The 22,393-nt window shown below is 54.3% G+C and overlaps 3 protein-coding genes across 3 annotated transcripts; all 3 read left to right on the forward strand.

Annotated features, from left to right (window-relative positions):
• Nucleotides 1-1,770: 1,770 nt before the first annotated feature.
• On the forward strand, nucleotides 1,771-3,555 carry MAM_00763 (transporter protein smf2; the record flags this gene model as incomplete). Its single annotated transcript, XM_040819562.1, has 3 exons — nucleotides 1,771-1,984; nucleotides 2,101-2,611; nucleotides 2,688-3,555. The coding sequence occupies 3 exons, from the start codon at nucleotides 1,771-1,773 to the stop codon at nucleotides 3,553-3,555; spliced, it is 1,593 nt and encodes a 530-aa protein (XP_040682827.1).
• A 1,288-nt stretch (nucleotides 3,556-4,843) lies between these two features.
• Nucleotides 4,844-6,361, forward strand: MAM_00764 (VHS domain protein; the record flags this gene model as incomplete). Its single annotated transcript, XM_040819563.1, has 5 exons — nucleotides 4,844-4,855; nucleotides 4,909-5,331; nucleotides 5,383-5,802; nucleotides 5,869-6,025; nucleotides 6,108-6,361. The coding sequence occupies 5 exons, from the start codon at nucleotides 4,844-4,846 to the stop codon at nucleotides 6,359-6,361; spliced, it is 1,266 nt and encodes a 421-aa protein (XP_040682828.1).
• Nucleotides 6,362-20,661: 14,300 nt separating this feature from the next.
• Nucleotides 20,662-21,357, forward strand: MAM_00765 (Zinc finger, C2H2-type/integrase, DNA-binding protein; the record flags this gene model as incomplete). Its single annotated transcript, XM_040819564.1, has 3 exons — nucleotides 20,662-21,079; nucleotides 21,136-21,279; nucleotides 21,344-21,357. 3 exons carry the CDS (start codon nucleotides 20,662-20,664, stop codon nucleotides 21,355-21,357), a joined length of 576 nt encoding a protein of 191 aa, XP_040682829.1.
• Nucleotides 21,358-22,393: the final 1,036 nt, after the last annotated feature.

Genomic DNA, 22,393 nt, shown 5'->3' on the forward strand with positions numbered 1-22,393 from the left:
TATAGCGTGTGCATTGCGCTATTGTCCTGGGGGATCACTTATTGTACGACAAGGACGACTTGAATAGCACGCTTGGTTGCGCAGATGCAGCGAGCAACGTGTGTAATCTTCACTGCTCGACCAGAAGGTCACACAACAGCCGACAAGTGTGGCTCTCGAAAAGCACTTGAGATCAAGATCGTCTTGGTCAGGATTCGAGGTTTTTGCCACGGTTTGTAATAATGCACCCCTTGACGGTGATGGACACGGAAAGAAACGGCCAGACGGGACAGACGTGGCGGCGAGGCAAGTGGTCAAGGGCAGTTCAACATGACAGGACCAAATCTTCATGCTCGCATTACCAAGGCTGTCATGTCATACTACGGACTCGGCCGCCGCAGGCACGGAGTACTACCACGACCCCGAGGAATACGAGGTTGCCTCGGCGGCAACTGTTGGATGGGCAAGTGGTACCTTGATGGTAACACGGCGTGTGCTAACGCTGATACTCCTCCTGCTATCGTCGCCGTCGTCGTCGTCATCGTCATCATCGCCGCCACGCCATCCTTCTAATGTATGGACTCGGTGTTCCGTACATGCCCATGCCCGTCCAGTGGCTCCCTTTTGCAGCCATTTCAGTATCAGTATCCCGTCATCCGACGACTGCAACAGGGCCCCGGCCGGTGCAACCACGTCGTCGTATCACGGCAGAGGCGGCGGCCGTGCATGACATGGCTACAGCGCTGGGGCGGCGATCCACCCGGCAAAGCGGCGCTGGTGCATCAACATCAATGATCAATCAGGCAGAGGGGACAGAGGCGTCCCGTCCGATTCAACGGCCGAATACGGTCGAATAATCACACGCAGGCGGTGGTTGGGAGCGGAGACGAAACGCCCATCGGGAATCGAGTCCGACCGACCGCGTGGGGTCGACGAGAGCGCAGGGGAGGAAGGAGGACGCAAGTACATGCAAAGACGGGCCATTCCGTGGTACGGTGTACAGATCCTGCCAAGGTCAATGGAATATAAATGGCGAGCGAGGAGCCATCAGAATCAAACCGATTGTCTTGGACAGACGTTGACGAGCAGGTAAACGGCGGACGTGGTTTAAGTGACAAGACGACCGAGTCACACGACGAGTGGGTCCGGCGCTGCGGCATCTGCACCTTCCGCCTTTCCCCGAATTTCTTTATCCCCAGATCCCAGATTGGGTGTGCCGGGTAACCCCGGAGGCGGCTTCGATTTTCCATCGGCAGTTCTGTCTCTCACTCTCACTCTCTCTTTCTCTCACGACTGCGGCCGAGAAGAATGAGCATCTTGGGGGTCGTGTTCCTGAAAACAAAAATAAAGAAACAAAAAGCTATTTGCTAACTTTGTTTTTTTGGCTTCTCGTCTTTTTTTCGTTGTAGTCATCTCTGCCTGGGCGCCGTTTTCATCCAAAGCCTGCATGCATACCCAAGCAAAAACATCGTCGGTTTGCCAAGACCAATTCTTCCCGTCGTCATCACTGTCGCTGCTGTCTTGGCGTCCAGGCCCCAGAGAGCAATTGTCAAACCAGTTCTCGAATCTCGACATAGACGAACGGCGGTACGGAGGCTCTTGATGCGACGCTTGGAGACATCGAGAGGCATATTTTGAAGTGTGCATGGAAGGGGCAATATCACATCAAATGAATGGAGACGCCAACGACCTTTTTTCCTTTTCCCTTTTTCTGCGCTTCTTGAATGATAGCATCGAGGTAGGCGGAAATTTGTCGGACTTGCAAAAGGCAATCGAGACGTCTTGTTGGGCATGGTTACGCATGGCATCCAGCGCAGTGATGCGCGTCAAGAGGAACAGTCCGATACTTCGGCCAAGAACAACCTCGGCGGTGTGGATGGCATGGCTGTCAGATGCAGGCCGGAACTCGTGGACCGAGCCAAGATGGGCTTTGGGAGGGCCAAGAATATGTTCTGGACGTTTGGCAAGTTTGTCGGGCCGGGATTCATGATTTCTGTGGCGTATAGTAAGTTTCCCTCCAAAGCTCAAATGTCAGCCAGACTCCGGAGCCTGTCAAGTTTCAACCATGTCTCTCTATCAACACAGGACTGCAATCGTTTCATGATCTCTAACATGGCCTAGTCGACCCCGGAAACTACGCCACTGACATCGCAGCCGGTGCGTCTTACCAGTACAAGTTCCTCTTCATCGTCCTCTTGAGCAATCTTTTCGCCATTCTCCTGCAGTCGCTGGCCATTCAGCTCGGCACTGTCACAGGTCTGGATCTCGCCTCGGCATGCCGCGCCTATTTGCCACGCTGGCTGAATTATTTCTTGTATGGGCTGGCTGAAGTCGCCATTATCGCGACGGACATGGCCGAGGTTGTAGGCACCGCCATTGCGTTGAATCTTTTGATTCCCAAGCTGCCTCTTGTTGCGGGATGCGCATTGTCCATTCTCGACGTCATGGCCATTTTAATCTTTTATAGACCAGACGGCTCCATGAAGGGCTTGAGACTGTTTGAAATGTTTGTCTGTCTGTTGGTCCTGGGAGTCGTCGTCTGCTTTTGTATCGAGTTGAGCATGATTACGGGAAGCGTGGGGGAGGTATTTCGAGGATACGTTCCGTCAGATTCGCTCGTTGAGTCGCAAGCGTAAGTATCTCCTCAACCCGACGCCGTTGGTCCATTCCAATGCATGGGCAAGACTTGCGAGGCTGATGGCGGGTAGACTGTATCAGGCCTGCGGCATTCTCGGAGCAACCGTCATGCCGCATAGCTTATACCTAGGCTCTGGTATCGTTCAGCCCCGGCTTCGAGAGTATGACACCAAACACGGCCTCATACCGGACGAGGAGCCGGTCTCTGCTGCAGCTTCCGCTGCCAACGACGAATATCTCGACAAGGGAACGTACATTCCATCTCAAGCCGCCATCAAACATTCACTCAAGTACTCCATCACCGAGCTGGCCCTAGCGCTCTTCACATTTGCTCTGTTTGTCAATTCGGCCATTCTCATTGTTGCCGGTGCTTCTTTGTATCGGAATCCAGACGCACTCGAAGCCGACATTTTCGGAATCCACGACTTGCTATCCAGGAGCATCTCGCCTGCCGTGGGTACAATCTTTGCCCTGGCGCTTCTCCTGTCTGGCGTATCGGCAGGTATCGTCTGCACCATTGCAGGCCAGATGGTCAGCGAGGGTGCCATCAAGTGGAAACTCAAGCCGTGGCTTCGTCGGCTCATCACTCGCTCCATCAGCATCACGCCGTCCATCATCATTGCCGGGGCAGTGGGGAGGACGGGGCTGAACACGGCCTTGACGGCGTCTCAGGTGGTTCTCAGCTCCGTGTTGCCATTTGTTACCTTGCCACTTATATACTTTACCAGTCGATCGAGGTACATGACTGTTTTGCCGGGAATGGCGAGATATTATCATGAGGCGGATAACGGGCGTCGTCCCCTCAGAGTTAGTAGCGCTGCTGGTGTCAACATGGCGAATCCGTGGTATATTATTATTCTGGGAATGCTGGTATGGCTAGTCATTACGGTAATGAATGTGGCCAATTTGGTCTTGCTGGGCCTGGGCAAAACTGGTTGAGCACGTCTGGCATTGGCTATTTTGTGTTTTGTCGTATAAGAAGGAGCATTATGAAGCGACTGACTGTTTGGGTCTTGACTACAGATGAGGTGGATCTGGAGCAGATGGTGTACGGAATCTAGTCAACAGCGCAATGTAGGTTGTGGCTTGTATCGTCGAAGCGTTTCGCCGCAATATAGTGCCATCTGAGCTGGCCTATGCGACGGAGCACAGGCTTTAGTATCGAAAGCGGAGGCCGACCGTGGCAATTTTGCATTCATTGTAACCTGCAACTTGCTCCTTGTTGATTACCCAGGGAGGTACTTAAGTAGGTGGCAGGTAACTTTATGACTCGTACGACCACGAATAATGCAGGGCAAAGATCAAGGCGGGAGTCGGGACAAACGCACATGTGCTAGATTAGGTCGTCGACATCGGTAGGCGACGTCGCGGGGCGGAGCGTGCGGGTAACACCATGACAAAGAGTCAATCGGCCTACAAATATGTGCAGCACCCCCGCTAGTCCGAGTGGCATGCGACCAGCTTTCAACCGTTGATTGTGTCGAGTCAAGCGTCTTGAAGTCTTGAGTCCTGAGTCCCGAGTCTCGCTCGACGGCTCGAGCTCCCTCCCAAGCTTCGTCACCCCGCATTCAACGTTGCGTTGCGCCTTCCACTCTGCGCCTTCCACCTTCCACCTTGCGCCTTCCGCTTTGCGCTGCCTGCCTGCCTGCTGCCTGCTGCCTGCTGCCTGCTGCCTCCTGCCTCCTGCCTGCCGTCTGAGCTCCAAGCACGAAACATTATTCACGGACGCCATCGTACGACGTACGACGTACGACATAGTTGTCCTGCCAGATGCTGCTTTACTTCTGGGGTTCCTAGGCTCCATCGTCCATCGTCACGCGACAGCCTTCTTCTTCTTCATCTTCCTTCTTTTGTTTTCTTGTCCCCCTCAACCCGAGCTGGCACTTGACCTTTCGCAACAGTGCTCTCCGACAGCTTCACAAACGGCACAAACAACATCTTTGCACGCATGCAAGCATTCAGCATTGCCCCCACAATTGTCGTGTCCGCCGATCTGGACTTTTTGACAGTCCCAAGAAGCTGCGAGCGGTGTTGAAACAGCTACCGTGTGCGAGGAGAGGAGCTGCTCCGAGAAAACTCTGACGGAGAGCTCGAGGAGCTACAGGGTTAGGCATATATACGTATCAGGGTTTTGCATGTCGGAGGTGCGGGAGCAACCAGTCGTGGCCGTCGCACAAACAGCCGGGCAAGAAAGATTGGCCGCCACTGCGCCAGATCACGTCGCGCCATGTTTCAGTCGGTATGCTTTTTTGTCTCTGCTCGTCACGGAATCGGCGCTGCCGCGTCCTTCAGAGCTCCAGCCGTGCTAACCGTACGCAGAAGAAGCCGTACTCGGCCGTGACCGTCACCATCGAGAACCTCACCTCCGAGTCGTACGCCGAAGAAGACCTCAGCGGAATCCCGGACCTCGTCGAAGTCATCAAGCTCCAAGCGTCTGGTCCAACCGAAGCAGCGCGCGCCATCCGCAAGAAACTCAAGTACGGCACTGTCCACAGGCAGATTCGAGCCTTGGTGCTGCTTGATGGACTTGTCCAGAACGCAGGCTCGCGGTTTCAGCGCGCCTTTGCGGACGAGCCGCTGTTGGAGCGTCTCCGGGTCTGCGGCTCGTCGGATTTGTCTGACCCTGCCGTCAAGAAGAAGTGCCGGGAGCTCTTCCAGGAGTGGACACAGTACGCAGCCGTCCCAGGGTTGGAGAGGGTTGCGCGACTGTACAAGGTACCGTTTGCTGGCTCTGGTGAGTGTAGCTCCCGTTAACTTGGTCTGTAGGAACTTCCCAAGCGCAAAGTTGCCATGACGCAGGAGAGGTCCAGGGTCATTCAGGAGACAGAGAACCCGTTTGGTGACGAGGAGGAGGAAGAGGCGGAGCGAGCCACAGAGCAAAGGAAACAGGGCAAGCCTGGGCCGTCGGAAATGTATCATTCTGGCAGCGCTCTCGACACGTACGGCGGCGGCGGCGGCAGTGGACATAAAAAGTCCAAGGCCAAGCGCAGAAGCGGCCGCAAATATAACCTCGAGGCGGAGCAGGCCAAGATGAAGTCAGTCATTGCGGAGTCATCCTTGGCGTCGACGGCGTTGATGAATTCCCTGCAGACTATCAATCGTGAGAGGGAGAGGATCTCGGAGAATAGAGCCGCGGCACAACATTTCGACGCTTGCAAGCAGCTTCGAAGGAGAATATTGCGATATGTACGTTCAAATCATTGGGGGATGCGGAAGGGCTTTGGCAAGTAGGGCTGACGGGAAGACCTTTAGATCCATCAAGTTGAAGGCGAGCAGTGGCTGGGCGCGCTGCTGCACGCCAACGACGAACTTGTTTATGCTCTGATGGCATATGAGCAGCTTGATCACTCAGTCGAAGCAGATAGTGACTCTGATGACGAACTGGCAGAACAAGCTCACAGGTACCGAAGTATGTTCACCACTGCCCTGCCCTATGCCACGCCACGCCACGCCACGTCACGCTGCCCTTCTTCCTACTTATGATTTTCTAGTGATGACGCAGAAAGCTCAGGCAGACCGAGCAGATGCAAAAAACGTTCCGGATCTGTCGGAGCTCAGGCTCGATACCGCTGCTAAGCAAGCGCCTGCTAGGCCCCCTCGTCCTACGGTGCCAGCAAGACGGTTATCAAGCGCAACGAGTGAGGAGGATGAAGTCGACGACGACGACGACGACGACGACAATCCGTTTGGTGATAAGAACGTGATTCCTACACCGGCAGCTGATAAGGGAGACTCACGTTGGTAGCGGCACGTTGAGAATGAATAACGATTCTGTTTGGTTTTCCTTCATCTTGACTCTCTCCAATAGCAGAGGCCAAGCAAAGAATATTTTTTACCCGCACGATTGTATCAAAGCACAGAGCTACCCTATGCACGTCTGTACACAATTTGAAGCAGCTTCAAAATTGACCAAGGCCACCAGAAGTCGCGAATCCAGTCAACTTTCAAGTACTCTTTCTCGCTCCTCCCCTAGCCAACACATCTGTCTGGGCAGCCGAGGCTAGATTCTCTCATAACTCGATCTGTCAAATTTACTGCTGAAACACATGCTCCCAATTCATGCCGCCCAGACCAACAACACACGACGACGCTAGCTGATCAGGTTTGCTTCAGCCCAAGTAGCAGCAACAACAACACAACCCCGACCACGGGGGTGTTCAGTTTACGCCTGGGCTGTCTGATATATTACGGCCCCCCTTTTAGAAACACGCCAGTCGAATTAACAAGCTGTCAAAACGGCGGTGAATCAAAAGCCGAGAACCTCAGATCCTCCAATACTCGGTCAATCTCTTCCAAAAGCGGTCTATTCCAACCTCTCCCTCATGTGGGATGTGGGAGGGAGAGGGGAAAGAAAGGAACGAACGAAAAAAAAAAAAAAACACCACCAAAAACGCACGCACCACATTGCGCAACTGGCCTCAAAACTGGAGCGCTCGAGAACCAACCTTGACACTTTTCGCCTTGACTGATTCCTTGCTAGCGGCTTCTCTTTTTGAATCAAAAAAAGAGGGTTCACAAGCCTGCCAAGAAAGTAATTGGAAACCCGACCCGTGAGGCGCGGCGAGAATTACACATGGGAGGAAAGTGCGGCAGGGTGACGTTTTGAAGCATTCGTCCATGATCCTGCCGTGACACCACCCGTCGCACTTACCACCGGCATTCTGGCCTGACGGCAGCGAGGGGAGGGGACATTTCTCTGTGCTCCTTGATAGTTTGGCGGACAAAGGAGGGACGAGAGAGAGGAGCACAAGTCGGACCAACAACGGTTCAAGCAAAGGACATCTGTTGGCTTGTTTATGGCCGGGGACCTTTCGGGAACCTTTTTTTTCCCTCGAGGGGGAAAAGAGGAAGAAGACACCCCCCCTTCCCCCCCCGGGTTTCTCCTCCATTCACCGGGGCACCCTGCAGAGAGCGAGGGGGTTTTTGGATCTTGTGATTCATTTTTCTTTGTCGTTTTTCTCTCTTTCTTTATATACTTCCCCTCTCTGGGTCCCTTTCCGGGTGGACCGCGATAGCGAGGCGTATGCATGTTGGATGAGGTGCGCTTTTTTTATGTTGTTGGGGGAAGACCGGAGATCCGAGGGAGGCAGGCAGGCAAGCAGGCAGGATTAGCAACGTAGAGAGTACATTGGGTAGCTGGGGGGCGTGTGAGCACTGCGAGCGAGCAGGGTTACTGAAATTATAGCAGAAGGTGTTTGCTGAGGCTGATTTGATTTGATTTTCACTTCTTGGTCGTAGGAGGACAGGATGGCCAGGTTTTGGAGGAGTGGAATTCTAACTGTGGGCTTGTTGTCACGATGGAGAGGGAGAGGAGGTTGACACGGCGCTATTATTTGCTTTCCTGTTGGCACAGCGAGGCCGGGGTGAGTGATGGCTCGTCAAGAAGGCTGGCCGGGATGAGAGAGGGTGTTTCGTCTTCCTTTTGGTTTTTGCTTCGTCTTCCGTCTTCCGATCGGAGCTTGGCCTGCGGCTGTGTCGTATTCTGGCCATGGCGGACCGAGGACTGACAGGCGGGTAGATCGCATCGAGATGGCACGGTTTGCATCTGGGAGCTAGCTCGCGATGGGAGCTGGGTAGGTTTTGCGACGACCGCTCGCTCGCTCGCTGCCGGATGCTGTTCATGACGTTGTTTCCGGGGCAGGGAGGGCACAGGCACCGGCGCGCCTTTCGACCTCGACCTCGTGGCGATGGGCTGGGCTCGAGGGCGGAGGACAGGCGGATGGATGGATGGTATACATGTCGGGCAGGAGGGAGGCTGGAGCCGAGGGCGTGAATGCGCCTTGCCTGGCCTGGCCGTGACGACTGGGCCTTTGCCTTTGGGTCCGTCATCATGTCGTGTCGCTGCGGACGAATGCGAGCTGCGGCGCCTGTACACGTCCCGGACGATGCGGGCGAGGGAGCGTCGCGAGCATGAGCATGAACATGAGCATGAGCATGAGCATGAGCATGAACCGCTTGGTACTCGTCACTACTCCGTACGTGTGCTCTCCTTGTGCTGCAAGCCGACTCCATGGTTGAACGCAAGCCTCTCCCTCTCCCCTTGCACTCACTGCCTTGCGCTGCGTATGCTTGGAAGTGAAACGTGTGCGTGCTCCAATGAAGGCATCGCACCCCCTTGATTCTCGCCCCCAGCCGGGGCGAGCAACAGGCGCGAGCATGCGAATGATGTGGCTCCCCTGCTTGTGTGCTGGTAGCCATTGTGAAGACACACAGCATCGGGGTCGCTTCGCTGTTGGCTGGGACGTGTCCGAAATCAATCAATCCATGTCATGTTGGGCGGCAAAGCAAAGCGCGCGGCCTCGTGTCCTCGACACGATGTCGACCACCACTCGCACTCCTCGAGACGGCCATTCCACGACCAGCCATCTGCCCTCCAAAGCAGCGACTCGACACGTTTCGAAAAGCAAAACGGGACCCCAAACACAGCAACGAATGTTCGGACGCTGTTCATTCCACCCGCACGTAGACCTCCTCCTCATCCTCGGCTTTGTTGTCACGCACGCACTCACCCCCTTCACTCCTCTGGCAAACCCCCCCCAAAGCCACGGCCATCACTCCCTCCCACGCATCGTCATCGCCACGAATACGGACCAGTCCGACAGATGCACAGGTGCCCCGCTGACACATGTATTGCAGACGAGGCCAGGCAGTGGCAGTGGCAGTGGCAGTGGCAGTGGCAGCGACTGGCACAAGTCAACCCCTTGCCGTCGGCTAACCACACGCACTTTGGTGTTTTTATCCCAAAGATGCCATCGGGTGCCAGTAGAATCGAACCCCAGGTCCGGGATCTCAGGATACACCGCAAGAAACAAGCTCCTCGTACGGGCTATGCCGACCCCCTGCCCCCCTTTTTGGCAACAACACGCGCGCGGTGGCTTGTGTCCCGTCATGCACCTCACCACCTGTGATTTACATCGCGAACACGTAAAAATGGAATCGCCGCCGGTAAATGTACCGAATCAAGTCCGTCGTAGTGGCGCCGCGACGCAGCTGGCCACCAAGTGAGTCTCTCGCTCGTCATCGCCACTGCCCGGCCCTCCACACACGCACACGCACACGCACACACCCCGCGGCTCCTACACGCCCGTACGCTTCTGGGCCTCGAGGGAGATTCGCCCTAGGCTCATGGGGCTTGTTGATAGTATGTGATGTGTATCTTTGACCTGCATGATGGCGTTGGACTTCGTGCTCTCTCGCGGCTCCGCCTTGCATAGCTGGACTTGCCTAGACCATTTCCACTGGGGATAGAGAGAGAGAGAGAGAGAGAGATACTGGGCATGCAAACGCCCGGCAACGACGCCTTCAAAGGTTGTTTTGTTTGGGTTTGCTGCAGATGTCCTTGAGGCGGGCCGGCGGGCTTCCTCGACGGGTCGGGTCCGTTGGTACTGACCGCGTCCATGATAAATCGCAACCATGTCGAGCGTAGAGTGCACAGACAACAGACACTGTTAGCCGGTGGGATTGCTCGTGACCTGACCCTCGGGGCTACTGCCATTCGAGCCGGGCAAGGAAGACAACGCTCCTGGACGCAAACCTTGATACTAGCCGCCATGCACGGCAGTGCAGGACGTGTCACGTATTGGCAACGGAGGAACCACCAGATCAATCTAATTCGCAGCCATGAGACACCGGTGGAATCCGAAGCCAATGAATGGCAAGGTGCGTATCTCCGTGACCGTCTCCCTTTCTTATTCGTGGCCAACAACGTTGGCAGCTGGCTCCTCCCCTTGCCAAGGCCCTGGTGCCCCGTGGCATAATTTATAATTCAGACAAGGCTGACCGGTTCGAAGCATCTTGTTTCCGGAACGGTATTCGTTCGCGTCCCAGTCAAGGCCGAATGGCGAGGCACGGACCGAGATGCCGGCACAAACAAATAGTTTTCCATGCACCCGCCCTAGCCTTGGTGGAGGAGAAAGTCCTCTCGTGTCATTGGGTCCTTTCTCTTTTTTTTTTTTCTTCCCTGGAGACTTTTGCCGTCACGCCAACTGAAAATGTGTCAACTGAAGAGGCAATCCTCCCGTGCGGTGCGTACGTAGTAGTTTTATGTGCTCCTACGGAGTACTGACGCTGTCATTGCCGCAATTCGTGGGTCTTGAGTCTTGACACCGGCCAGGGTCATGATATTTGTCGACCAGGGGCCATGGCCCATGACATAGGTGGCACCTCTGGGAAAGTACGGCAGCTGTGCTATGAGTTTGGGCAAGCAATCCATCTTTTTCCATGGTCGAAGCTTTGGCCACAAGTAGATGGATTGTCCAATGCCATCTATCTTATTCGGCCTTCGATCTGGCCTGCCTGACTGTATTCTCATCGAAAACGGATACTCAAACTTTGGCCACGGCGCCTTCCCACCAAAACGATCAGGATTGTCGAGCCTAATGGATGGATGTGTACTGTCTGTTGAATACTCTTAAAGTGTATGCTGTGCTGATAGACGACGACAGTTTCGACATGTTTGTCTTGGCGACTTGTATGGCGTACTGTGAAGTATCGCATTGTACGTGGACTTATCAGAAAGACATCATGACGGCAACGGAAACGAGCCGATGACGGTGTTGGGAGCCGTCTTTGAGACCACCTACTTGGAGCTCACTTACGCGCCAGGCAAGGGCTTGGTGATTGCGATGCCGTAGCATTAATACCGTTGGTTGGCCAGCACAGATGGATAGGCTTTCCCTGCAAAGAAGTCCATTTCCCAAGCATGAATGAGCCGGTCGAATGGACTCACCTTCCCTTCAGACAGGCAGAACTGAAAGAAGAGGAAGAAAAATCAAAAGACAAATCCACACCGTCTCAGTCATATCATGGGTATACGTGAAGGTCCCTCAACCCAGCGGAAGGCCCCAGCTGCTCGAGCCCAGCGATGGTAGCATGCTTCATGCTTGTCAGTCAAAATCAAGCACGGTTCCGGTTCACGGTCCGGTCAGTCAGCCTGGAGCAAGCGCGCCACCCGATGAGAGAAATTGAGGGCGGCTACTCCGCGCAGTACGGTACTCGAACACTTGAGCTCCTTTGCCGACTGATTGACCGACTGACTGACTGACTGACTGGCTGACTGACCGTCTGTCCGTCCGTCTGTCTGTCTGTCTGCTGGCATCAGCCACCTCGTTTGAGTCTTGTAATAAATGATGTGGCCAGTCTCTGCCAAGATGCCACTTGCCATCAACGGACGTTGTCGGAGGCTTTGTTGCGCTTACAAAGAAAGACGGCGCACTGTGTTTTTCCACGCGTGTCGTGTCTCGGCCGAAGTGGCTTCCCCACCCAACCCAGCCAAATCCCAAGTCAGAGCAACAACGACCAAATGCCAGTTCTGCTCCGTGCTCCGCAGGGCATCAGAACAATAGGTCCGGCTCTGTGGCGTCTAGTCTCGCAGCTGCAGGACATGATTCAGTCCTGAAACGACGGAAATCATCCTGGGGTAATAACCGAAAGCTGGTCGACGTTTTCGGATGAACCCACCAGGCGGGACCATGGGCGGCTAGTTGCTGATCCCTTCTTGGACAGCGTCGGCGGGCTTGCCTGATGACATTTTCGAACCTCTTCTCCCGTTTGGCATGTCGCTTATTGTCAGAATTTACCAGTCACGGGCGGGCGAGCGACGACCGGGTTCCAACGAGACGAGCTGTCGGGGCGAATCCGTCCTGCGCGGTCCGTACATGACATGAATCATGTTGTTTGTTGCGTTTGGAACAGTCGCAAGTACGGAGTAATGCATAATGCTTCGTCCAAGGTGGACCGGTTGAGGGCCCCATGCATATCTCAGTCAAGTCAACATGGTCGCCCTCCCCCCCTTTTCGCCCTCGCCTTTGTGCATGCTCTTCTCCGTGGTCTGTCAAATCCTGTTGTGCGGAAATTCCAGAAAATTCGAGAACGGTAGATAGACGGCGGTGTTTGACGGAAGCTGGGCCAACCATCTGGCAACGGACGAAAGGCGCTCATTTTCGACTTTCCTTGCTGCTGCACCGAGTTGGAGTTGGCATGGTGGATCTTTTCCTTGGATCGCGCGCAAAGGCGCGTAAAACCGTGGGAATATTTGTCATTGGCTCCTTGCACAAGCCAGCCAACATGTCAAATGCCGCAGCGTGCTGTTCAAACTTTGTGGCTCGCTTCATCTAGCCAGGAGTTAGGCAGCCATCCGAAGAGGCCATCCAGAGCATTGAGACCGGCACGCGTCGAGTTGCGTGGCTTGCATGGCCAAGTTGACAGTTTGCTGTCATACAACTCGCCTTCCGCATCCCTGCACGCTCGCAACCCTCCGGGCCTCTTGTGATTAGTGTGGTGGATCGGGCCAGACAATTTCCTTCTCGAAGACTCTTGGAACGTCCTCCAGGCTGCCGGCATACTGAGGGGTGTGACGCTTCTCGGGCTGCCGTGCAAGAGCCCGACAAAGGCGACAGATAGGTAACTATCAGTCAAGCTCTCCGTCCTCCGTCGTCTCAATCATCTTGTCAAATGGGCAGCCGTGTGAAAAGAAGCTCGGGTCCCCGGTCGCTGAGTTTCGAGAAGCTTTCCTCCGACGGCTTATTATCAGGCGACTAAGTGACCCTGGCTGAAGTCTGGCCATTGTAATGGTGGGTTGCTAACGCCTCCTTGGAAGCCAACCAAGGCGGTGACAATGAAATGCTTCACCTGGTCAAGAAGGGCGCTGCCAAGTCGAAATCGTATATTCGTGGCAATCTGTCGAGCATCCAGAAGAACTACTTCTTACAGTGGTTATTTGACTCGTGGCTGATTTCGTCCGGAAGTGGTACCCAAAGGTCCAAGGGTGCGGCCGTCCCATGTGGAAATGAACGCATTCCTTTGACAAAGTGGCGGTGGGTAGGCTGCATTGTCAACGCCGGTGAATAGGCAAGAATGGCGTAGGGCATTATGGAGAATGGCTTGCTTCCACCAAGGCATGACTGACTGGGTACTGTCTTGTCACCCCTGCTTGCCCTGCTGTCTTGTCGTCTAGCAGCTCATGCGGTCATGGTGAGTGTAATCTGTCCTGGAGTGACATTCCATGCGAGAAATCGGGCATGGGCAGAGGACCCCGTATCGAGGGTTTAAGTTCCAGGTTATTGGCCCAAAGCCATCATGCATTCAGGGGAGGTCCCATTTTCAGTTCGCTTTCGTCTTACCCGGTCAAGTTTCATCTGACTTGATGGCATCAGCGAGTAGGAAAGAGACGACAGCGAAGTAGTATTGAACGAAGTTGGAACCAGTTGGCAAGCTGATCCCATCACGTTACGGAGCGGCAATGCTGGGGGACCGTTCCATATTCACTCCCATGTAGTTAGTTAATACTCGAAGTCTGGCCCGCTCCTCTGCAGACAATGTTAACTTATACGGAGTACTCCTGCCCAAATTGAATTCAATTTGGCGAGGAGCAACGCTGCTGGCCCATGGTTTTGTTGAGCATGGCCGTCATTGAGGATCAACTTTGAAGGCGTGATTGGTCGGGGCCACGCAGACACCAAGACCAATTTGGAACCATGCGCCGGTAAGTTAATTGATGCAGCATGCCATAGGTACTCGTTGGTCACTAGGCTGAATAATTGTCGTGACCTAAGTAGTTAATTTGAGCCTTTTTGGCAGCAGGTGTTGCTTGTCTGTTAATGGTTTGGCAAGGCTCTAGCGGCAGTACGAGCAATATTGCAGCAAGATACCTCGGTCCATTAGCCCGTCAGCATAAATGCTTACTGTCCTAATCATCACTTTTATCGTCCACTTCGTCGTCAAGCTGAGTTCGGGACGAGTGGGGGAGCATCGTCCATTCTCAGCAGATTCTCGACCAGGCCGACAATAGCGGCAAGCCACGAGATGCCATCTAGGTCAGGAAAAGGACAGGGACGGCCCTGCGGCACCCCGAGCTGTTGGGAAATCGTGGTATTCCGTACTTCGTAAAAACAGTACTTCATGTCAGGTTCGCCGTATACCAAAGGAATCGAACTTGACGATAACTATTATTAGTGTCCGATGAGCAAAAGGTGCACATGGTGTCCATAAACGCCGAGCCGTTTGCCCATTCGAGTCCTCTTTCCACTTGCGGGACAATTCACGGCGTATATCGCGGCATGACCGCTTATGGGTCTTGTGTCACAGCGACAGCCAGCCATTGACACGCGCTCATGACAGGTTGGATGGAGTCCATGGCTTGAGCCGACAAGATCACCGCCCCGTAGCGCCCACGCCGCCAACCGGCCGTGGCTTCCAGATCGCTAGACGGTTTTTGGAGTAGGCCTGGTGCGGGAAAGCGGGCCATTCATCTTGGCCAGTCGAGGGTGCTGTTAGTGATGGGTCGGTGACTTCATCAAAGGAGCCAACACGTCACACAGAGTATGATGTCGGCTTGTGTTGCCTTTCTTATCGTGATCTTCTGACACCACAGGAAGGCGAGCAGCGGTCAGACAGTGCCTGGCTCTGTGACAAAGACGAGGGAAACAAAAGGTACTCTTGCATATATCGAGACTTTTGGCCGCAGATCCTTGCTGAGCAATCGACTACAATACTGATGGCGGCTGCTTAGTCGAAGAACAGCAACGGCGGAGACGTCGTAACTCTGAAGCTATTGCCGTTGTCAATCTGTATCATGAACAAACCATGATCTCCTCGGAAGTACGCACCACGCTTTGCTGGTTGGCGAGCTGGTCCGTCTAGCAAACCCTACCACGTAGAGTAGCTACCTAGTTGGGCTGAGAATGTGTACCATGAGCCTGGTGCCGCTGACTTTTCTCGTGCTAAATGTCCTGGGTCAAGGGCAAAATAGTTGCGGGGCAAGTGAGGAGGATTCCTTGGTCAAAGACGTTCAACACACATTGGTCAAACCGTCGGAGATGGCAAGGACAATCAATCGACTACGGCATAATTTGTTGATCGACGGCGTCGGCGACATTAGATACCCGCATGCGTAGACTGATATCAGTGTTCCTGCGACTGTTGTTTTCCAAATGGACAGGACTCGCTTGGGACAAGTGTAAATGAGTGACACCGGGCCAGTAATCGAGCAAGCCGTGTGTTCCTTAAAGGGGTACCGAGCAGTATGTAGCACATATCTGTGGTCTAAGGATTGATGCTGCGATATGACGTCTGCGGAGTAGTGAGATGCAATCTATAGACTGTTTGTCTAGCTCTCACTCAACCGATGGAGGGAAGCGTACAAGCATAAGCCACTTTCTGCCCGTTGACTCGGACTTAAAATACGTGCCAGTCAAGGCGTCGGAAGGGGCTGATGAGCGGGAGGCTGGTCGAGGCGTCAATGATATGCAGCTGGAGAAGTTTTGAGCTTGAGCGAAAACAAACTTGCCCGACCTACAGAGAACTTGCTGCAATCCATTGTCAGCCAACACATACACTCGTATATCCGGGCACGGAAATGACAGACATAGGCCGACCTACCGTGCAGGCCGATTGTAGCCCGCCTTTCGGCGTCTTTCAGGGTTCTCGCAGCTTTTGCTTTGCTTTGCTTTGCTTTTGCTTGCCTTGCCTCGCCTTGGCGGTGCTGGCGGTGTCGTGGAACCGGCACTGTGGGCACTGTGGACACTGTGGGCACTGTGGCTTGGCTCCGGCAGTCCCGCGCAAATCTGCCACGAACCTTGCATGGCACTTGGAGCAGCGGGAGCAGCACGCACTGAAGTTGCTCGGACGTCACGATGGCAGGATCCGCCGCAGGTACAGAGTACTACTAGTGGCAGTACTACGGAGTACTAGGACTGCCATCTGTTCGTCTGTCACTCCCCATGTAGTTACGGAGCATGGCTGGATGGACTTCCAACGCCTCGTGCGCACGACCCAAGGCTGCGACCCATCACCCATCATCAATCCATGCATTATCTATGCATCCATCCCCTGCACCCCCACGACATCAAGACGCGAGGACCGGACCGGGACTGCGGGGACGGTCCCAGCCCGGTTCGGCTTTCGCGGAGCAGAGGCCACGACTGGCTGGGGCGAGGCGTTGGGGCAATGGCAGGATGGGTGCCATGGGCGTGTGTGAGATGGCCTGACGGCTGAATGGGTGCCAGCAGCAACATGAGGCGTGGCATCCGAGGTGAGTTGTGCTCCGTTCCCCCGTTCTTGGGGTTATTCATGTTTCTGAGGGTCTCAGGTGCTCCGACTAGCCTGTAACTAGGTTGGTGCTTTGCCGAGTTGGTTGCGGTCTATTGCAAGGACTGGAGCTGTCAAAGAGAAACAGCATGGCAGTTGAATAATTACTGGTTGAAGCTGTGGTTGTGGTTCAAGGTATGCTTGGCAGTGGCCCAATTCCGGCGCTCCGACAGGCACCAATACTGATTGACAACACCTCTGCAGGTGAGGTGAGGCTTTGGCGGTCGAGACGGAATAATACAACGACCCCAGAATAGGACCTGCGAGTTTCTCTGCAGCACCGATCTCGACAAGCGTTGGAATACGTCAACAACCCCCCAGACGGGAGTTGGGAACTCGTAAAGCCTGTGGCCATTCAGGAAGGACGGAGTGCTCCGCACGGCAAATGCAAGCTTCCAAGCGGGATATGAATGGCATTCATTCTCTCATGTTGTCTCACCAGCGGCCGAATTGTCTGCCTCACTGAGGCGATGAACGGAGTCGAAAACAGTGTTATATCGTCGCCTAGTCTAGAGAGTCCCATTCCAACGTCTAAATCGTGCCCCGTTGACGTCTTAATTCTCGCATTCAATTCAAGCCCAGATGCAGCCATGGCCATAATAGTACATGGCACTATACCTGTCAGCTTCTGGCTAAAGTACTTGGGTAGGCACTGTCGGCAGGCAGACGCACACTCCCAAGCCCAGCAAACCTGCACCCCCCTCGCTCGAGAGCTTCAAGCCCCCCTCCGAGACCTATTTTGGATCGTGTTTCCATGGCCTTTTTGGGGACGCCGAAGGCGCCGGGGGGGGGAGGGGGGGGGTTTACTTATGACTATCATCATTATTTCTTCTCTCGAGCTCTCGAGTTCCCAAGGCAAGACCCGGCCGGTCCCCGTCCGAGAAGCCCCAAGCTCCAAGCATATGGTTGAAGCTGGTCCAGAGTACATAGGCAGCTTGGGCCTTCCTGCACTCTCCCTCGACTTCATCTCCAATTTCAACTACATCCGAGCTTGCAACTGCAACCGCACAGCTCCGTCTGGTCGATACACGAGCCTTTTCCCCGAGTATCGCTCTCAAGTGTGCAGATCTCGTCGGCGTCTCAACTCATTCAGCAGTCTGGCTTTGCGGCGTCTTTCTGCCATCGTGTACGCAACCACGCATCTATCAGACATCCGCCGAGAACTGCCCAAGGTCAAAACACGGGCTCCAAGATTCGCAAATCAAGACGGCCAGTGACTTCCTTTGTCTCATTCGTCTCAGCTGGGGATTTCCTCCATCCTACAGCCCAGCTTACGGCGGCCCTGCCCCAGACATAAACACGTACCGACTCTCTTCACAGCAGAACCAATTGGCCTCCAGTTCCACGCTCTTCTGTGAAATCGTTTGCCGGGCCGCTTTTTCTAGTCCAAACTTGCTCGCAAAAGCCGTTTGTCATCGAGTCATCCGGACCGCCATATAAAGACCTGCCCAGGTAGTTGTGACATACACTCGCTGCTTGCGCGCGCGCACACAGCACATTGCACACCGACCGCACGCAGAGGCTTCCAAATTACGCCGATAGCCATCAACAAACTCCAGCTATACTACTACGACTACTCGATAGGGTATCAAGTCGGGGGCAAAGACAACAAACGTCCTTGGTTGACCCCGCCGGTGTGCCGCTCGACCCTCCCCGTGGCACATACTTCTTGTGAGTTCCAACGATGCTCATTGTCGTCTCTATTCCTGCTGGTTTCTGTTCCTGTCTTGTTGGACCTCAAGCGATGGCTCGGTGTATTTCTGCTTCTTCGTATTCCGCATGAGGAGGCATTTAAATACGTGTGGCGACACCTTCAATGCTACTGCTTCTGACGCACTTTGCATTTCTGTTTCTGGCCTGGTCGAGCTCGTCGACTGCCTAGGTACGCAGTCGAGAAGGCACCGTCTGTCTTCACCGGGGCTGCCGGTATCTCTCTCTTGGCGTCCGTCCACCCGTTGGCATTGTCCGTGGCTCCTGGAGACGCGTGACCCGGCCTAGGGTTGGAATTGCCCGACTGACAACAGGGTTCATCCTTGCGCCGGTTGGGAACAACTCTCTGCCTCCATCGCTGCCTCTGTTATGGATTTATTTTCCTTTTATTTTTTTATTTTTTTTTTTAAAAAATTCCGCCTGGCACTCTCCGGCTTTCGCATTGTCGTCCCTGCACCCTGGGACCGGGGTCTTGGCTTCTGGGTGTCGCGCAGCCCCGGTCAATTCCGTAATCCCACTTTAGTAGGCACGTCTAAAGTTGGCTGGTGGGGGAGCCGACCGACTGGTACGCCTGCCTACCTGATCTACCGACGTATTGCACGCGTACTCCGTACGCAGCAGCCAATTGCCTCGACGGGATCCAGCATTGCAGCTGCAGTCCCGGCCACAAGCGTCAACCGCGGCTGGAAATTGAGTCTTGCCCGGAGCCTCCAATCGTGCAGGCGTCTGGTGCAGGCGTCTGGTGCAAGCGTCAAGTCAAGGTGGTACCTGACGGCTGCAGCTGCCCTGTGACGCATCTTCACCTACTCCGTGTTCATTATTCATTCAATCTTCCCTGACGTGGAAAGCCAAGCCCCTTCCTTCCTTCCCTCTTGCCAAGGTGGGCCTTTGCACCTTCCAACAGAAGGCTTGGCCCCTAAACCAGCGTCGGCGCCCATCCACAAGGAGTCAAGTCCAGCACGCCGCTGAAGCCCCAACGCCGTCACTGCATTCACATTCCTTATTGTTCATGTTGCGTCAGGTATTTTCTTGTTCCTCCTACCTGCGATCATTACAAACTTCATGGGCCATTGCGCCTTGCGGTTTTCGCGTCTTTTCCCATTGTTTTCTGCCGCTGGGCTTCTTTCTTCTATTCTCTCTTTTTTTGTGGACGCCCGTGGTCCGGCTTCCGACTCTTTGTATTTGCGACCAAGCTAATCGTCCCGAGTGTAAAGTCACAGATTATTCTCCGTCGGCCGCTCCGTGATCCCAGCGTCGCGCAACGAGTCTACATACCCGAGATTTCCGCCCACGAGTTGAAATTCGATCTTGTCACTCTATGATAGTGGAGGGCAACAATTTGACAAAAAGCCTTGCGTCTCACCGAGACTAATCTCGGGGGAACAGTGTCCAACGCCTTTGTGCGGCGTAGAGCTGTTGTCATCACCAGTCGCACATCGTCAATCGACATTGTTCTGCTGCACTCCTTCTTTGCCGGAGTCCCTCGAGAGCAAACTACCGATATCCTTGCTGGCACGGCCATAAACTTGCCGCTGCTGCGCTCTGGGGCTTGCGACAGGCGCTTGGTAACGCGCCGCGGTAGAATCGACAGACCTGCCAGCAGCTGCTTCGGCTACCCTCCCGGCCCAACGGGTGCGATACCATATCTCCCGGCTCTTGTTGTAGTTTCAAGGACGGATTACGAGCGCAAGATTTATCACGGTTGCGCCACCATCATTCTCGACGTTCCCGCCACTATTCCGTGTCGTGCTGTTCGATCAAGCCGAAAATAAACAGAAGAATTAAAACCTGAGGGCATCCTTGAACCACTTGGTAAGTGTTGCCCCTATTCTCCAACTGCGCTGCAAGAACGATAAATTATTCGTGACGGGTGTTTGGACAAGGCTCAGCCTGCAAAGCTTCGAATGCGGCGGATGGATCATATTTGCTGGCATTATCGCGTTCGCTCTATGATACAGACAGCTTCTGTACAAATCCGGCCGGCGCTTGAAATCTGCTGCGCTCTATTTGCTGTCACTGTCACGGTCTCTTGCGCCTTGCTTCCCGGCCAGTTCTGACATTGATAGTTGCATACTATTATTTTCTTCATCCATTGGCTTTGTGCTGCGGGACATAACTTTGGCTGTCTCTGCGTGAGTGAATCATTCCGCTTCATGGTGTTGGCCTCGATGAAACCAGCCACTAACACTCTGGCCAGACTGAGCCGCGACCAACCTCGAGACGTGCCGCAAGGCAATGGATGTGACGAACATGCTGAATAACAAGGCAAGCTCCCTCGCGCACCATTACCAGCAGCAGCAACATTTCGTCGGGTCTCACACCGATTACCACCATCCTCACCTCTCACTTGTCAAACCAGGACACAACATGGAACGCTCAGTTTCTCCTCATATGTCTGAGCATTCCTCGTACTCGACGGCTCATAGCATCGCGAGGTCATATGCTTCTCCAGGGGCAATGCAAGCATCTATGCACATGTCCAATACCATGCCAGGTCAGATGTCGCTACCCAACTTTCCAGAAATGCCAGGCGGTATGGGGGCTGTTCATGGCATGACGATGCACCAGATGTCCCAGCACAATCAGCCTTCTCCTCAGCCCGCGAAGGCCTTCCTGTGCGGTACTTGCAGCAAAAGTTTTGCTCGTCGCAGCGATCTGGCACGACATGGTGAGCAGGGACATCGAATCTCGACGGAACACCTGTCAGGCTAACGCAAGTGACAGAACGTATTCACACCGGGTTGAGACCACATGTCTGTGATTTTCCCGAATGTGGCAAGCAGTTTATTCAGAGATCTGCTCTCACAGTTCACAAACGCGTCCACACTGGGGAGAAGCCTCATCACTGCGAAATCTGTGCCAAGGTTAGTGAGGGTTCGAACTTGGACGCTGCTTCTTTATATGTACAATTTGCTAAACAACCGTCGAATAGCGTTTCAGCGATAGCAGCTCTCTTGCTCGTCACAGACGCACCCACACAGGCAATAGACCCTATAAATGTCCATATGCCGATTGTCAAAAAACATTCACCCGCCGAACCACCTTGACTCGACATCAGAATCACCATAGTGGGACAATTGAGGAAGCGGCGGCAGCAACGGCAGCCGCCTTGGCGGCATCCAAAGCACAAAAGGCAACGAGAACACGTTCTGAGGGAGACCATTTGTCAAGTCATGGGTCGCCCCTGACCACGCCGTCTCCAGGTCACCGCACGATGTCCATGTCCCCCAGCATGGATATGACGACGGCAACGAATGTGAACCGACATCCCGGTGACTTTCAATATTTACAGCAAAATGGAATTCCGCCGCATTTACGAGTGGGAAGCCCAAATTCAACAGCGTCGAATGGTTACAGCAACGGAGGAATGAGGCCCACGTCGCACCCAACGAATTACGGACCACCGCCGACCTTGGAGCCAAACGTTGAACAGCACCAGCCCGGTAGTTCGGGAGGGAGTCCTCACATGAGCAGTGTCGGTTGGCAGTCGCCAGCGCATGTCCCGACGCCACCTCAAGGCGCGGGAAGCTATGTGTACCCCGAACCAGACACATATCCTCAGAACGCAGCGATGGGCCAGATGTATTACAACGCGTCAGCCCAGATGCGCCGGCCTCAAAGTACCGATACTGGGCTAGTACACATGGCTTAGTTGGTCTACCACTAGCTCGGGGTTGTTGAATAATGGAGCAGTCAAATACCCTGGGGCCGCAACGGTCCATCGATAGATACCCCTAACGTTTGTTTCAGTCACGCCACACTAATAGACTATTTTGAGGAGAGACGACGTTTTGGCGTCTGGTCTGCAGCCGGTGCAGGAGCTATCATCTCACCCACGCAGCAAGCATACCGGCAGAAAATTGGCGTGCGCTTGACGAATACTTTTCAGTAGGGCACGAGTCAGTCGTCCACTGGATTGCATGTTAATGTCATGATTGTTTCGATGAAATCAGGGCTCTTCAGATTACGCTTGTACCTGTCT

This window comes from Metarhizium album (assembly GCF_000804445.1).
Source record: "Metarhizium album ARSEF 1941 chromosome Unknown scaffold_1, whole genome shotgun sequence".
Taxonomy (NCBI): Eukaryota; Fungi; Ascomycota; class Sordariomycetes; order Hypocreales; family Clavicipitaceae; genus Metarhizium; species Metarhizium album.